Genomic DNA, 15,235 nt, shown 5'->3' with positions numbered 1-15,235 from the left:
ATATCCTTAATGAATATGGACACACCTCCACCTTTGGTGTTCAGGTCCAGGTTAGGTGGCCAGAAAGTGTGGTATGAGTTATAGCCTGGTAATGCATGGCTGCTCTACAGAGCCTTGAACCAGGTCTCAGTCACTGCACAGATACCAATGTTCTCCATTTTAAGGAGTGCCTCAATGGAGAGCATTTTGAGGTTTAGACTTCTAGCATTGAGTAGCATTACCGTCAGTTTTTGCTTGCCTGTTCCTGTTATGGTGGTGAATTTGTCATTTGAACCTTGCCTAAAAAAAGGCACTGTAGGGGCAGCAAGAGCCTTAGCCAGTATCCGGAATCCCAGAGGTGACAGGTGCAGGCCATCTCTGGCAAAGTATCGTGGTCTGTCGACCATGTTGTCCCAGGCAGACAGATACTGGATACCCTTAGAATGACACCAGAAGCTTAGCCAATTGTTGAAGTCAATCATTTTATCCTTGTACTGCTGTATCATTCTGGGCAATGGCAGGATGCTACTCAGGGCTAGGGTCATACCTGCCTGGGCTACAAGATCAGAGATCTCTTCCATGTCTCTTTTCATGTAGTCCAGGGAGGTATGTCTCAGGTCAGTCACACCAACATGGACAATGACAGAGTCATATTTGTACTTGTGGAGTGACCTGAGTGCGTGGGTTATGTTGCGGATCCTGGCACCTGACAGGCAGCTGTCAGTAACCTTCTCCTTGTTTAGCCTGGTGAGTGGGACATCAGTGTGCATGACTATAGAGTCACCTATGACTAGTGTGTTGGGTACGTTGTTTTGCCTTATGGGTTGCGGTTGAGTGGCACACTGAGTCTGTGGGCTATTTGTCATTTGGGTTGTGTTGGGGGGTGGAGGTTGCTTGAGTTTCTGCTTTGGAGGTCACTGTTGCTTGAGCAGATTATTATTGAGAGCTTCCACAAATGTTTTTGTGTTTCTATGTGTGGATTTTGGTGGTGTAGGTTTAGTGGGACTATGTGAAGAGTGTGGTGTGGTGCAAGTATTTACATTCTCCTCTTGACTGTCAAGTTCAGTCTTGGTTGGAGAGAGCTTTACCTCCAATTTGGTTAGATAAGTGCATCTCTCAGAGGTTGTGGTGTTGGGAGGTAGGAGGAGAGGGTTGTCTGTGTACATGAGGCAATTGCTACATTGCCCCAAGATGTCCAGATTCATCAGATAGACAGGAGAGAACACTGGGAGCTGACCATTGGACATGCCTGAATAAAAAACTACTTTCCTCTAGACAAGTGAGGAAAGTGAGTATAAGAGCTGTTTTTCTCTAAACAAAAACTGTTTTCCTCTGGGTAAAGAGGAAGGTTGAGTGCTGTAGTAATTTCTAGCTTATTTAGTGCTAACAAGTTCTGAACAAGTGCTGGGCATGAATAAACAAATTCAAGTGCTAAAACTAAGAATCTGTGCCTGGATCTTGTGGTAGATAGGCTACCTAGTGCTTACCACTCCCACTGATAAGCTAGAATGCTACCCTCCAACACAGAAAGGCTTGAGGGGGCACAGAAGCTTACAGACAGTCCTGGAGACAGCAAATCTGTATCTGGACTAGACTAGTTACAGGAAAGGTGGGAAACAAATGCAAATGCGGGCTTTTAAACCAGAAAATTGAAAGAGATGGAAAAACTGCCCAATTGGCCAATAAACTACAATTTCTGGGAAAGAAACCACTCCTGTGGTAGATAGGCTACCTTGTGCTTACCACTCCCACTGATACGCTAGAAGGCTTCCCTCCAACATAGAAAGGCTTGGGGGAGCTCATAAGCTTACAAGCAGTCCTGGATACAGCAAATCTGTATCTGGACTAGACTAGTTACAGGAAAGGCGGGAAACAAGTGCAAATGTGGGCTTTTAAACCAGAAGGTTGAAAGAGATGGAAAAACTGCCCAAACGGCGAATAAACTACAATTTCTGGGCCAGAAGCCACTCTTGTGGTAGATAGGCTACCTAGTGCTTACCACTCCCACTGATATGCTAGAAGGCTTCCCCACAACACAGAAAGGCTTGGGGGTGCAGAAGCTTACAAAAAGTCCTGGATATAGCAAATATGTATCTGCACTAGACTAGTTACAGGAAAGGTGGGAAACAAGTGCAAATGCAGGCTTTTAAACCAGAACGTTGAAAGAGATGGAGAAACTGCAAAATGGCCAATAAACTATAATTTCTGGGCCAGAAACCACTCTTGTGGTAGATAGGCTGCCTAGTGCTTACCACTCCCACTGATAAACTAGAAGGTTTCCCTCCAACACAGAAAGGCTTGGGGGACTCAAAAGCTTACAAACAGTCCTGGATACAGCACATCTGTATCTGGACTAGAGTAGTTAAAGGAAAGGTGGGAAACAAGCACAAAGCAGGCTTTTAAACCAGAAAGTTAAAAGAGATGGAAAAACTGCCCAAACTGCCAATAAACTCAGTTTCTGGGCCAGAAACCACTCTTGTGGTAGATAGGCTACCTAGTGCTTAACACTCCCACTAATAAGCTAGAAGGCTTCCCTGCAACATAGAAAGTATTGAGGGGCTCAGAAGCTTACAAACAGTCCTGGATAGAGCAAATCTGTATCTGGACTAGACTAGTTACAGGAAAGGTGGGAAACAAGTGCAAAAGCAGGCTTTTAAACCAGAAAGTTGAAAGAGATGGAAAAACTGCCCAAGCAGCCTATAAACTCAGTTTCTGGGCCAGAAACCACTCTTGTGGTAGAGAGGCTACCTAGTGCTTACCACTCCCACTGATAAGCTAGAAGGCTTCCCTCCAACACAGAAAGGCTTTGGGGGCTCAGAAGCTTACAAACAGTCCTGGTTACAGAAAATCTGTATCTGGACTAGACTAGTTACAGGAAAGGCATGAAATAAGCTTAGAAATTTATTTTTAATTTTTTTTTTGAAAGTGGAAAGGGAGAAAGGAGAAACAGAAGATAATTCAAAATTAAGGACCTAAGTGGCTTACCCTTCACAAATGTTCTCTCTGTATTAGGTAGAGTGAGCTAGTGACACTAGACTGGACTTGAGCTGGGATAGGGCTGAACAGATGGGACTGGTAGGATTGTCTAAAGTCAAAATATGATCTCAGTGTACTCGGTTGAGTGAGCAAATGAGATAGACCCAGGAGGAGTGTTCAAACACAAATTTACAGGAGGGGCGGGCAATTCCAAAGCCACCAAGATTAATACCAAAACAAGAACAGGGAGGGCGGGCTGGAAACTAATTGCAAAGACAGAGAGAGACCACAGTATTCTGTGAAACAATTAAATAGAAAAATAGATAACTACAGAGAGACACAGACACAATATTCAATGAAACAATTAAATAGACAGAAAAATGAAATGCAGTACAATCTTAAACACTGCAAGTTTGTACTTGACTCAGCTAGTAATGCAGTTGATTGTAGGTATGTAGCAGAAGCCAAACAACTCAGGTATTCAGCAGTAATTGAATTGCATCCTCTTAAGGTGAGTCATCCCTATCTTATTTTCCACAGAGGAAGGCTTTCTTTGAGAACTAATCCTTCTTTTATGCCTAAAGTATCCAACTCCCTATTTTCTTTCCTGAACCTAAAAACGATAGAGAAAGTATAGTCCATATCTAGGATGTCCACAGATAACTCCAGTATTTTCCTGACAGATTAAAACCTTTCAGATTTTTGGGTGAATTGTTCATTTCTTACAAAGGTAAGAAGAGAGGACAACCTGTGTCAAAGTAGACTATTTCCAAATGGTTGTTTAAGGCTACCTTTTGTTATACTCACCACAACAAAATGATTCCAGACAGGATCAAGGACCACTCTACCAGGGCCTTGGCTTCATCTATGGGTTTTTGGAAAGGGTTGGATTCAAGAAGTATTCTAAAAGTGGCAGCTTTGTCCTCTGTACATGCTTTTACAAAGCATTGCAAGCTTGATTCCTTCTCCTAGTCTAGAGCAGGCTTTCCTAGAGCCATTCTCCAGGAGCTCCTGGACCTTTCTCCTTCCACCTCCCAAATACACTAAGCTAGGGTAATCTATCCATATAGCTAAAGTTACTGCATCAGTGATCAATATGATGAACATAGAACAGCTGAGTAAGTAAACTTACCATGATAGCAGATGTTCAAATGACCATAGCTGCAGTAGCCACTCCCTAGGTTCATAGGCTGGTACCAGGCTAACTGCCTTTGCAGGCCATTTTTAAGCCTAGCCACTTACCCCATGTGAGAATCAAACCCTGCACCTTCTGTTTGTAAGGCAAACACCTTAACCATTATGCCATCCTCCCACCCTCTCTCCATTCTCCTTGTTTTGTGGTGTGATGTTTATTCCAGGGACCGGATATTATTCTTTTTGTTGTTCCTAGCATTATCTTTTCATTGCTCAGCTGTCCTCTCCTTCTTTCTGTCTGTTTATGTGATTGCTCTGAAGGTTTTGGTATCAAAACCTGTCTTTTAGTCAGCTCAGGTTGAGCTGACTAATGATTTGGGCATATGCAAGGTGCCCTAAAGCTTTGGACGCTGGTCAGCTGTTATATCCTATGCAGGATATAACCCATAATGCTATGGCTACTGCAGCATCATTCAAACATCTATTATAGTAAGTTTACTTGCACAACTGTTCTTTATTCAAGCTCAAAGTTCATGCAGACTTGTTCTTGAAGGATCCCCCCCCCTTCCTCAAAGATGAATCAACCTTAGAGGTTGAATAAATGAATACTCCCTAGCTCTGAAAGTCACGAGAAGTTACAGAATAGGCACTGAAGTCCAGGACTCAGCATACAAGAATACATATGCACTTTTTTAGATTGACAGAAGGCCTGAGGAACCAATAGGCCACTAAAGTAAAATGTTGCCTTTACACCATGATGAATCATAAATGCCTTTCAATAGTCATTCCACTTCATCATCACCATCACCCACTTATTTCCATTTTCTACATAGAGTCAGGGTATCACATCAACTGTTTCCATTTCTCTTAATTCAATGCCACTGTCTTACCATCTTTGACAGTTATGCGTGACTGTTGCTGGTCCTCTCTCCCATAGTAAATCCATCTCTTTGCTAGACATCCTCACTTCTCAAATGTTCCTCATCAGATTGTCTTCTGCTTTGTTGCACATGTGCCTGAACCACTGTATTCTGTTCTCTTTGACCTTCTCGGTAACTGTAGGTACTTCAGCTTCTGCTCTGATGTCCTAATGTCGTCATCTGTTCTACAGTGAACATCTTGCCACCCATCTTAAGCACTTTATCTCCATCACCTCTAGCTTTATCAACTGCTGTGCCTTTACTGCCCAGGTTTCTGTACCATACAGTAGTTCTGGTCACAAGATTCTAACTTTAACCTCCTCATTCAGACTTCCCTTCTCCTCGACCTCAAGTAACTGTCTCATTCAAACATCAGGTCATTTGTTCTGCATCCTGATTTGAATTTGAAGTGATATCTCCCAGCTTACTTTCTGCTACTCTGCATATTCATTTATCAGTCCCCCTTTCCAGGACTTCAGTGCAGTATGACAGGAATTTGATATCTTTGCACTGCCCACAGTTGTGAATATTCCCTTTGTTCTTAAACGTTAGTACTAGAATGCTCATTCTCCTGTCATCTGAGATACACCTTTCTTTCCAAACTGCTGTATGTACCCTCAGGAGCCATTTCTCCCTTAACTCAACCAACATCTTGATATTATCTGCCGTGACCATGTCTGAGCCTGCTGTTCTTTCTTCTTCTTTATCTCTCTAAATTTGCTTTACAACCTGAGATTTTCTTTGTGCTATCTGCTAAGTCACTTTCCAGAAGCTGGTAGAGTGCCTTTGATCCCTTGTTATTTGCTAATGCAACTGCTGCCTCAGCCTCTTTGTTAGCCAACCAGCATTCCTTCTTAGCCTGGACATCTTTTTGTTTTTAGCCTGATTTGTCTTTTCTATCCCCTAATTCTTTCTTTTGATGACTTTCTAAAATCATTCTACATTTCTTCACCTACAGTGAGCCAGCAGATGATGAGTACAGTAAGAGATATCTCCTCCCTGGAAGAAGAAGGTCCACCCCATGGAAAATAAAACTGTAACAGAATGGCTAGATGAGGAGGGAGGAACAGATGTGTTGTTAATTAGGAGAGTGTTGGCCAGGAACGCAATCAGTAAATTGTCTTGACCAATAAGAAATATCCAGCAAAACTTCAAGTAACTTTTACAATGTCTGTGAAACATTAAGTTATCAGTAACTGCCAGCCTAATAGCATAAAGTTTCTTTGTTTCTGTATAATACAGCTCCAGGACTCAGCATTTATTTAGTATTCATAGCATTGGACGACCAACAGTGGAAGGAGGGAATGACTATGGCAGTCAAATGAATTGCTGTTTTATTCCAGTGAGAGGGGTGGTTATGAATCAGTGATCCTGCCTTTGGTGGATGCTTGGTTTCTCTGTTACATTACAAGGCATTCAAAAATCAACCAATAACCTTAGTGCATGACAATAAATTCCTCCGCCCTTGACAGAGTTTGTTGCCATGAACACTAACTCTACACTGACACCAAGAACATTTTATTTTTTGTTGACAGATGCTGCTAGATTATGCAAACACTACAGAAGGGATGGAGTTCCTGGACTTTCTTTCAAATGAAACAACATTTGAAACACTGTTCGTCCCTGTTGATTCTGGTTTTGAAGAAAATGAGGTGAGGATTTTTGTGAAATATCAAACATACAGTCTGGTCTAGACTTGTAAAAACATGTCATATCTGTATGTGTGTGTAACAGGAATCATATTTCTATATGCTCATTACTTATTCTGCAGCATAACAGCACAATTTGGTGTACCAGGTAATGCAATGAGTAGTGGTCTATTGATGCTGTCTTCCGTGTTTTTATTAAAGGAAATTACTTTCAGTGTTATATTTGCATACATTCCTGTTTTTCTGTAGTCCAGTGCTTTAAAATGTTTCAGTGTGCTGGTTTGCATTAGTCTAATAGAGAGACTAGATGTCTTTCCATTCCTAAGTCTGTTTCAGATCACATCACAGCTTAAAGACGTTATCATTTGAGCTGCCAGCATCTGACAAGAAGTACAGGAACAGTAAAGCTGGCTTGGTGGTGCATCCCAGGTGACAAGGTTTTGTTTAGTGGCCCCAGCACTGCAGAAGGCAGACAGGGAGGGGAGGAGTGAAGGAGCATGGACTGCTTCTTCTTGGCAGTGGTTGCATGCACTCATGCTAAGTTCCTGGTGGAGACTGAGAAGCTCGCCATTCATGCCTCGGGGGGGGGGGGGGTAGTGCAGGGATGCCTAGAGGGAATGCCCCTTGTAGAAGTGAGGGAATGTACTCCACTGTCATCCCATTGCCTGCACCTCTGTTACAGCTCGTCTGGTGCATATGTTAGGGATGGGCAGAAACTAAATTAGAAAACCAAGAATAACCTCTGTTGACTTTTTGAATGATGGCCCCACCCAGCCAACCCTCGTGAAGGTGGAGGTAATGACCATAGAATGGGATGATGATCAACAGACAACAGGGGCATAAAAAAAGAAGTAATGAAGTTCTGACATTGTAGAAAACATGAAGATTCGCCCTTAAAGGCAAGCATCAAGGTATCAACACATGCCTTTATTTACTAAGATCCTAAAGGATTTATATTACATTAATAAAACACAAATCATATCTTGTGATGAAAGCTCCTAATATAATGTTTCCATCTCTGGAACTGCTATGAGTCTGCTCATAGGCTCATAGATTAGTACTAGGCTAACTGCCCTTGCAAGCCATTTTAAGCCTAGTCAATTATCCCTTGTGAGACTTGAACCCTTTACTTTGTGTTTGTAAAGCAAACACCTTAACCTTTAGGCCACCCTCCCAAGTCATTTTAGACTTTCAAGAATCAAATAGTATGATAGAAGCACAAGGGCTCAGTTTGTGTTTCAGAATGAAAGGTGCATGTAAAGAAAGTTGCACTATTGCCTCACTGTCTTGTAAGCCAAGTCCAAACAAAATACAGTAAGTGCTACATGAAGACATTGTTTTGTTTCCTGGGTTTTATGTTCAGAGTTTCATTTGTCATAACCCACATCCATGAACATACACCCTCAATTTTTATTGCAGTGGCGCAAACCCTCCAATCAAAAATAACAGAAAAAAAAACCAGAAATGAATTAGACCAACCATGAAAGTAGCATTGTTTTGTCATAGGTTCTTACTAGGCATGCAGTCCAGGAGACCACTAAAGAGGCTAGTCCAAATTCCTAGTTGCCCTGAAACATTACCTGGTTAAGTGATTTGCATAAGGTCACAGACCAGATAAATGAAGAGTGGGGAGAATCAAACCCTGTATCTCAAGGAGTACCTTGTTAATAGCTCATAGCTTTAATCCTCTGTGCTACCTGCCAGACTCCCTAGCTTGTGTTAAGAACATGCTACTATACTAACTGCATATAGAAGGAAGCACAGAAACATGTGTTGCATTTGAAAAATAAGTATAGAAACCCAGCTCCTGTGCAATCCTGATTACTAATGAAAATACCTCTCAATCTCTTAGGGCAAGAAATCTGGACAAAGCCTAAAATAAAGGGGGGGGGGCAAAGGCCCAAACATAGGGATAGATTTTAAATGTTGCTGCTAAAAATGTAGAAAATTGCTAGAATAACAAGATGTGTGTTAGCATACATTTTCTGAAGGACGTGAAGTCTGAAACTCCAATGTATGACATTATTTAATGACTTCAAGCCTCAGTAATTTACCAGAAAACCACAAATTTTATCCGGAACAGACCAAGAATATGAGGCAAAAATCTGTACAGTAGAGAGGTGTGCTTATAAAAAGTGGTTATAAAAAGAAAACATAAAATTGTGGTGCACCGTGACATTAAACAGATTTAACTTCATATCAAAATGTCCATGTTGACAGTGTCTGAAGTTAAAAAAAATCCATGATTTCGTATTAAAAATCCACATTCATAATATCTATATTTAACAGAAACTGTTCATGATTTCATATCAAAATATCCATTTTCACAATGCCTGTTTTTTTAGTAAACGCAATTTACCAAGATGCTGTTTAATATATAGTCTGGTATGTTTGCATAAAATAAAATTAAAGGTGGTATCCTGAGCAAGTAAACTGACAGGTAGATTGTTTTGTGAGCGCCCACCTATTCTGAATATTTATGCATAAAATAGGGATAATTGGCTAGTCTTAAAATGGCTCCAGGGGCAGTTAGCTTAGTACTAAACTATAAACTATGAACCTATAATCCCAATGTGTTGAATTTTGCTAACAAAATGGATTACATATTAACAACAATAGTCTTCAAATGTAAACAGATTTACTTAATTGCTGACTGAACCCCCTAACACATCACTTGCTTTCCAAAGTTACCGATCTCTTTTAGTGTTTAAACTGTTACACTTTTGTCACAGCTTCTCTTTCTTTCATCTTTTGACTTACAGAAGAAGTTTCACTATTCGTGAGCTTCCAGGGCTATTTTATTTAATCACTGGATTATATATCTGTCATAACACTGTAATCATTTAATGGGAGCAAATTTAAGTCCATTGTAATCTAGAGGGATTCTATCTTCCATGCAAAAACCCTTGTCTTACTTTCTACAGTCTGATACAAACTGATCTCCTATTCATATCTGTGATTACAGGTCTGAGGTGCCAGCTTCCCCACTAACTGAGTAGTAAACAGGAAACTAAAATGGGGTTGGGGAGGCTATGGACAACATGGAGACAATCTAATCCACGTAAATTTGAAATACAATTTGAAAAACAAGTGCATTCTCTTAAACTGAGACAACTACCACCAAATCAGTTTATTGCAGGAAAAGAAAGTGAAATTCTTGGATATCCAAGGCACTTCTGGAAAGCAGTTATTTGCATCCTAAGCAGCTGCATTCTCCCCAAGAAAGTTCTGTCTATCCGTGAGGGTCACACTGCCTCTTCCTAACCAGTGTTAGATCTCACCTTTAGATATCTCAGACTCTGTTTCACTAACAGTGACTTCATTCAGGACAGTTTAAGGCAGCAGAGTTATACTGGGTATGGACACACACTCACAATGGAATTATTCACAGCTTTATATCGTATAAATATCACCTCATGTAAAGTTCTCAAGCTCCTGGTAGATTTGCTGGCTAGCTGAATTTCACTAAATAACCATGGCCGGCTATTAAAAATGGCATCTTGTTTCGTAGTTAAGGCATTTTCTGACAACTACAACTTGTTACTTACTACAGGGATAATGCCCACTGCTTGAAAGCATTCGGCACTAACAGCTCTTTATGAGGTCTCCGATCCATAATCTGCAAATGTTATGAAACGCATCCCTAATCAGGCAGTTCTAAATTCCTAAAAATAAACAGGCATACATTCAGATGCTTGAATACACATACAAATATGAAGTACTTAATAGAAGCCAATATGGCTTCAGGAAAGATTACAACATCACAACTGCTTTTCTCTCTATCATGTATGTTATCTACACTGATATGAGCAAATAACAGACCAGGATTCTATTTGTTGATTGGAAAAAGGGCATTTAAACTGCTAGATTCCCACTTTCTCCTCTCATGACTTATTAAGTCTGTTTTTGGGAGGTGCTTCTTAATTAAAGAATTATATGCCTGATAGGACAGCTGCGGTCTAGTTTAATGGATTAAAGTCATATCACTACTGAAGCCCCACAGGTTCATCCTTGACTCCCTTTCACATTCTTCATAGATAATTTTACCATATTTCTACACTGGAGATTACTCTTTATGCAAATGCTGTAGCCCTGCTAATCAGAAAAAGGAATGACTATAATTCAAGATTCCCTTTGTAACAACATGGGTGTACAAACCAATGTGTTGTCAACAATTTAAATGTGATGAACAGGGACGGTAGTCTTACAAGTTGCATTGTTGCACTAAATAATATGCAAGGGGTTGGTCGTCTTAAGAGCAAATTAATTATTTATTGCTTCCTTGGTGTGTAACAAGTACAAGACACAGTCCACAAAGCTATACAGTTATGAACTGCAAAGCAGAGTTCAATTACTAGCTTTCCACGAGGTACACACCTTGGTCCCAGTCCAATGCTTTCCAGTGTTACATTACTAACATCAAATGAAATTTACTGTAGATTATTTTGCATGTATGCGCACATACACAGCCACATACTCACTGCCCTTAAAGAGAGGGTAATAACACCTCTTCAGCATCAGCAGCCCTCACTTGTCTCCATGACAACACACTGCCATGAGTTAGCCCAATCTGACACACCAAGGTGTAACTGTTTACCTTTAAAACAAGCCAACCATTAAATTCTTCTGTAATGGCAATAGCTTGAAGATGTCATTCTTCAAAAGATGGATGCCAACAGCTTAGATGTCGCTGGGTCCATCCATACAGCCTTTTAGAAATAAATAAATTACCAGCCTGATTCCAGGTCCAGCCACATATCCTTATAGGTATAAATAAATTACCAGGCTGTCACCAGGTCCATATACATCTCCTTACATGAATAAAGACATCACCAAAAACAAACTTTTGAAGTTAAATTAATAAATATTTTACTTGAAATAAAATTAAGCAGTATAATTTGGAAAATGAAATATGCAAGCATATGTGGCCTTACAGGATTAAGTATAAAAATAAAGATATTGTAAGAGACAGATGGCATACAGAAACATTTCTAACTGCTTGTCTTGAATTGTCTGATCACTGCAGTAGTTAAAGGTGTTATTGAGTTCTGTCTGAGTCTAAACAGCAGTTGCACTGTCTCCCAGACAATGAGTTCCATGCCTGACCTTCTGCCCCAAAGCTGCAGACCACTCTGAACACTTCAGAATAAAGGCAAAAACTTAATAGCTGCTCTTCCTGCTTAAAAAAAGAGCCCCCAGCTTTTGGAGTTAATGTTTGCTTTTAATTTTGAATGAAATTTATTTTATTTATTTTTATTTTACATTTGTTGACCAGGCTAGTCCAGCTGGATATATGTCCATTTTCAGTGGAGGCCCGGGGAGAAAAGCTCCACAAATTACAACAACATAAAAGGTCAAGACAAAGACAATAACAGTATAATTTGGTACATAAGTTTTAACAATTATAGTACAAGCCTAAGATTATATATTTTATATTTCAGTAGGAAAAAGGAAAAATTTATCTAAGAATAGATGAATAAGACTAATACATTTGTATTAGAAATGGTGTAGTACAAATCTTTATAACATATTACAAAATTAGATACACCTAGTAATTTATGATAAGAGATACTAAGGTCTCACAAAAACCTAAGAAAGAAAAACACTAGAGATCAATAGATAGAGTATAGAAGAACAGCAAACAAGGATGGATTTCTAGTGTTATTTAACACATAGGTTGTGATACTATATGAAGGTGTTTGATCATTCCACAGTATATACTTATTTACATGAGAAAAAATCCTAAGGAAGGTTAAGCTGATCATGGGAGGCTAGGAATTGTGGGAGTCTAGTTAATAGTTAGGTATTTAGTCTGGGTTAACACAGGGGCATAGCCAGTGTGATTTGAGGTAGGGTTTAAGCTTGCTTTTAAATAAGCTGACAGGGGATATTGAGGTTAGCTGGCTTGGGAGGATGTTCCAGGCTTTACCTACTGTATTGGAGAACAAGGTGTCACCAGCTAAGTTGTTGGATTTTGATATTTGTACAAGTAGGTTATTAGCTGAGCGTAAGGTCTTGAGGTTATTATAGGGGATGACTAGGGATGTAAGTATGGGTGTATTTTGAGGTAAATACAGGATCTTATGGGCTACTATTAATTAATTGAAAAGTATTAAATTTGGCAGCTCTAACCAGCCTAACTGATTCAGATTGATACAGTGATGAGTTCTATAGGAGGACCCAGCTGCAAATCTGGCAATATTGTTGTAGGAGGATGTAAGTTTACTCAGATTACTTCTACATATTTTGGTATAGATAGGGGAGGCATAGAGCAAGGTAGAGATGAGGTGGGTACGAGCAATAGTAACCCTGGCTGGAGGTGTAAGAAAGGGTTTTATTCTATAGAGGGAACCTAGTTTTTTGTTTACTATTTTTATGGTGTTATTAATGTGAGGTTCAAAGGACAAGTTGTTATCTATTAATACCCCGAGTAGTTTGGTGGTTGGTTCAGGAGATATTATAGTTCCATCATTTGAAGTAATAATAAAGTTAAGTGGGGAGGTTCTGCGGGTGGGGGTAAATAGTAGCATTTTTGTTTTTTTGGGGTTAAGGATAAGACGTCTTTGTAGGAGCCAGTTTTCAACTGTACTAAAGGTCATTTGGGTTAGTGACTGAAGTTCTGATTGAGAAGCAGCAGCGCATATGAGTGTGGAGTCGTCAGCGTATTGGATACAGTCAGCTTGAGGAATTACAGAATGAAGGTCATTTGTAAAGATGGAGAAGAGTAATGGGCCTAATATAGATCCTTGCGGGACCCTAGAGTGACTGGGATGTGGGAAGATAAAGTATTTTCCCATAGTACAGCCTGTTGCCTGTTATGTAGGTATGATTGGAACCACTGTATAGTATGGTTGTCCAATGACAGGTTTTTGTGTGTGTCTATAAGGAGGTGGTGATTCACCATGTCAAATGCTTTGGACAGGTCAATAAAACAGCTGAGGATAGAGTATCAATATTACGATTACTGTTAATATGGTTAGTGAAGGATAAGAGAGCAGAGGTGGTGCTATGAAATGGTCTAAAGCCATGTTGACAGGGTGCTAATAAATTGTGATCGAGTAGGTAGGTTAACAGTTGTATGTGTATACATTTCTCCATTATTTTTGCCAAAGGAGATAGAATAGCTATGGGCCTATAATTGGACAACTCTTTGGAGTTACCGCCCTTATGCAGGGGAATTATGTGAGAGACTTTCCAGATTAGGGGAATAGATCCTTCAGAAATAGTTCTGTTAATGAGGATGGGTATGGGGTAGGCTATGACTTTAGCAGCTTTTTGCAGGTATTCTGCAGGTAATTTATCAGCAGAGAGAGTAGTGGGTTTAAGTTTCTGTATGAGGTTACAGATAAGTGAAGTGGGCACTGGCTGAAAATGAAATTGATGAGAATTATTGGTAAAGGTTGTGGCAGAACCTGGGATACTAGGGGATAGCTGGTTGGCTAGAGATTGTATGGTTTCAGTGAAAAAAGTATTAAATAAGTCAGCTATTTGGATGGGATTGTTGTGATCAGAGCCAGAGGGAGAGGGAGTACTTGAGCATCCAGGGTGTAGGAGGTTATTGCTACCTACCCAGAATATTTGGGGATTATTTTGGTTGGTTTGTTGTAGTTGGTAGTAGTTTCTTTTATCGGCTAATATGGCTTTTTTGTTTCATTTCTTAGTTGTCTGAATTGCAGGTGGTCTGAGGAGCTTTTTGTTGAGCGCCATTTGGCCCATTGTTTATTTCTTTGGAGGATTTTTTGTTTGGTCGTTTTGGTGAGCCATGGTGCCGGTTTGGTTCTAATTCTAACTTTGCGTAATGGGGCATGGCTGTCTAAAATGGTTAGAAATTTAGAGTTAAAGTATTTCACGGCATTATCTATTGGGATGTATTTCAGGGGAGACCAGTCACAGGTGACTAGTTCAGCTTGAAAGTGAGCAGGGTTAAAATTTTTGGTAGTGCGAATAGTTCTACAGATGGCAGAGTTTAGGATGACAGTTTTTGTTCTGATTAAATAGGTAAGCAAGTGATCACTTATGTCCTCAGGGAGGGTGCCTGTTTTGTAGTTTAGTTGGGGGGGTATTAGTGAGTATCCAGTCAAGGGTACTAGTTTTGTTGTTAGTTTTATTGGTGCAGGTTGGGGATGTTATAGTTTAGGTAAAACCATATAAGTTGATATGAGTAGAAGGCTGCTCAGATATACAGGAGTTCCAATTAATGTTAAAATCTCCAAGTATAATGGTTTCTTGGGGGTAGTTACTTGAGAGCCAGCTGAGGATAGCCTCTAATGTGTTGATGTTATTGCCTGGGGAAAGATAGACACATAATAGATATATGGCTTTGCTTTTGTTAAGCTGAACCTTAGTTAGAAGAATTTCTGCATTGTTGCAAAGTGGAGGTTTGGAGTCTAACAAGGTAACTTGTAATCCATTCTTATAAAGTATGGCTACGCCTCCTCCTTTTTTAGTGTTACGGTCACATCTTATGATATTATAGCCAGGGGGTAGAACTGCACTGTCATGTATTGATGGATTAAGCCATGTTTCAGACAGACAGAGGATGTCAAAGGAATAAACATCAATAAGGGCATGCAGGTG

The 15,235-nt window shown here is 40.0% G+C and overlaps 1 protein-coding gene across 1 annotated transcript in view; it reads left to right on the top strand.

Moving 5' to 3' along the window:
* STAB1 (stabilin 1) overlaps positions 1 to 15,235 on the top strand; it is a 2,761,215-nt gene that overhangs the window by 2,572,215 nt on the left and 173,765 nt on the right. Inside the window, exon 68 of the mRNA XM_044078505.1 lies at positions 6,545 to 6,661. Coding sequence (XP_043934440.1) covers positions 6,545 to 6,661 — 117 coding nt within the window. The remainder of the gene's footprint in view (positions 1 to 6,544; positions 6,662 to 15,235) is intronic.

The sequence above is a fragment of the Protopterus annectens genome, chromosome 7.part1, assembly GCF_019279795.1.
Source record: "Protopterus annectens isolate FY-2018-M chromosome 7.part1, PAN1.0, whole genome shotgun sequence".
Classification (NCBI taxonomy): Eukaryota; Metazoa; Chordata; order Ceratodontiformes; family Protopteridae; genus Protopterus; species Protopterus annectens.
This window is presented reverse-complemented; position numbering and strand designations above follow the sequence as displayed.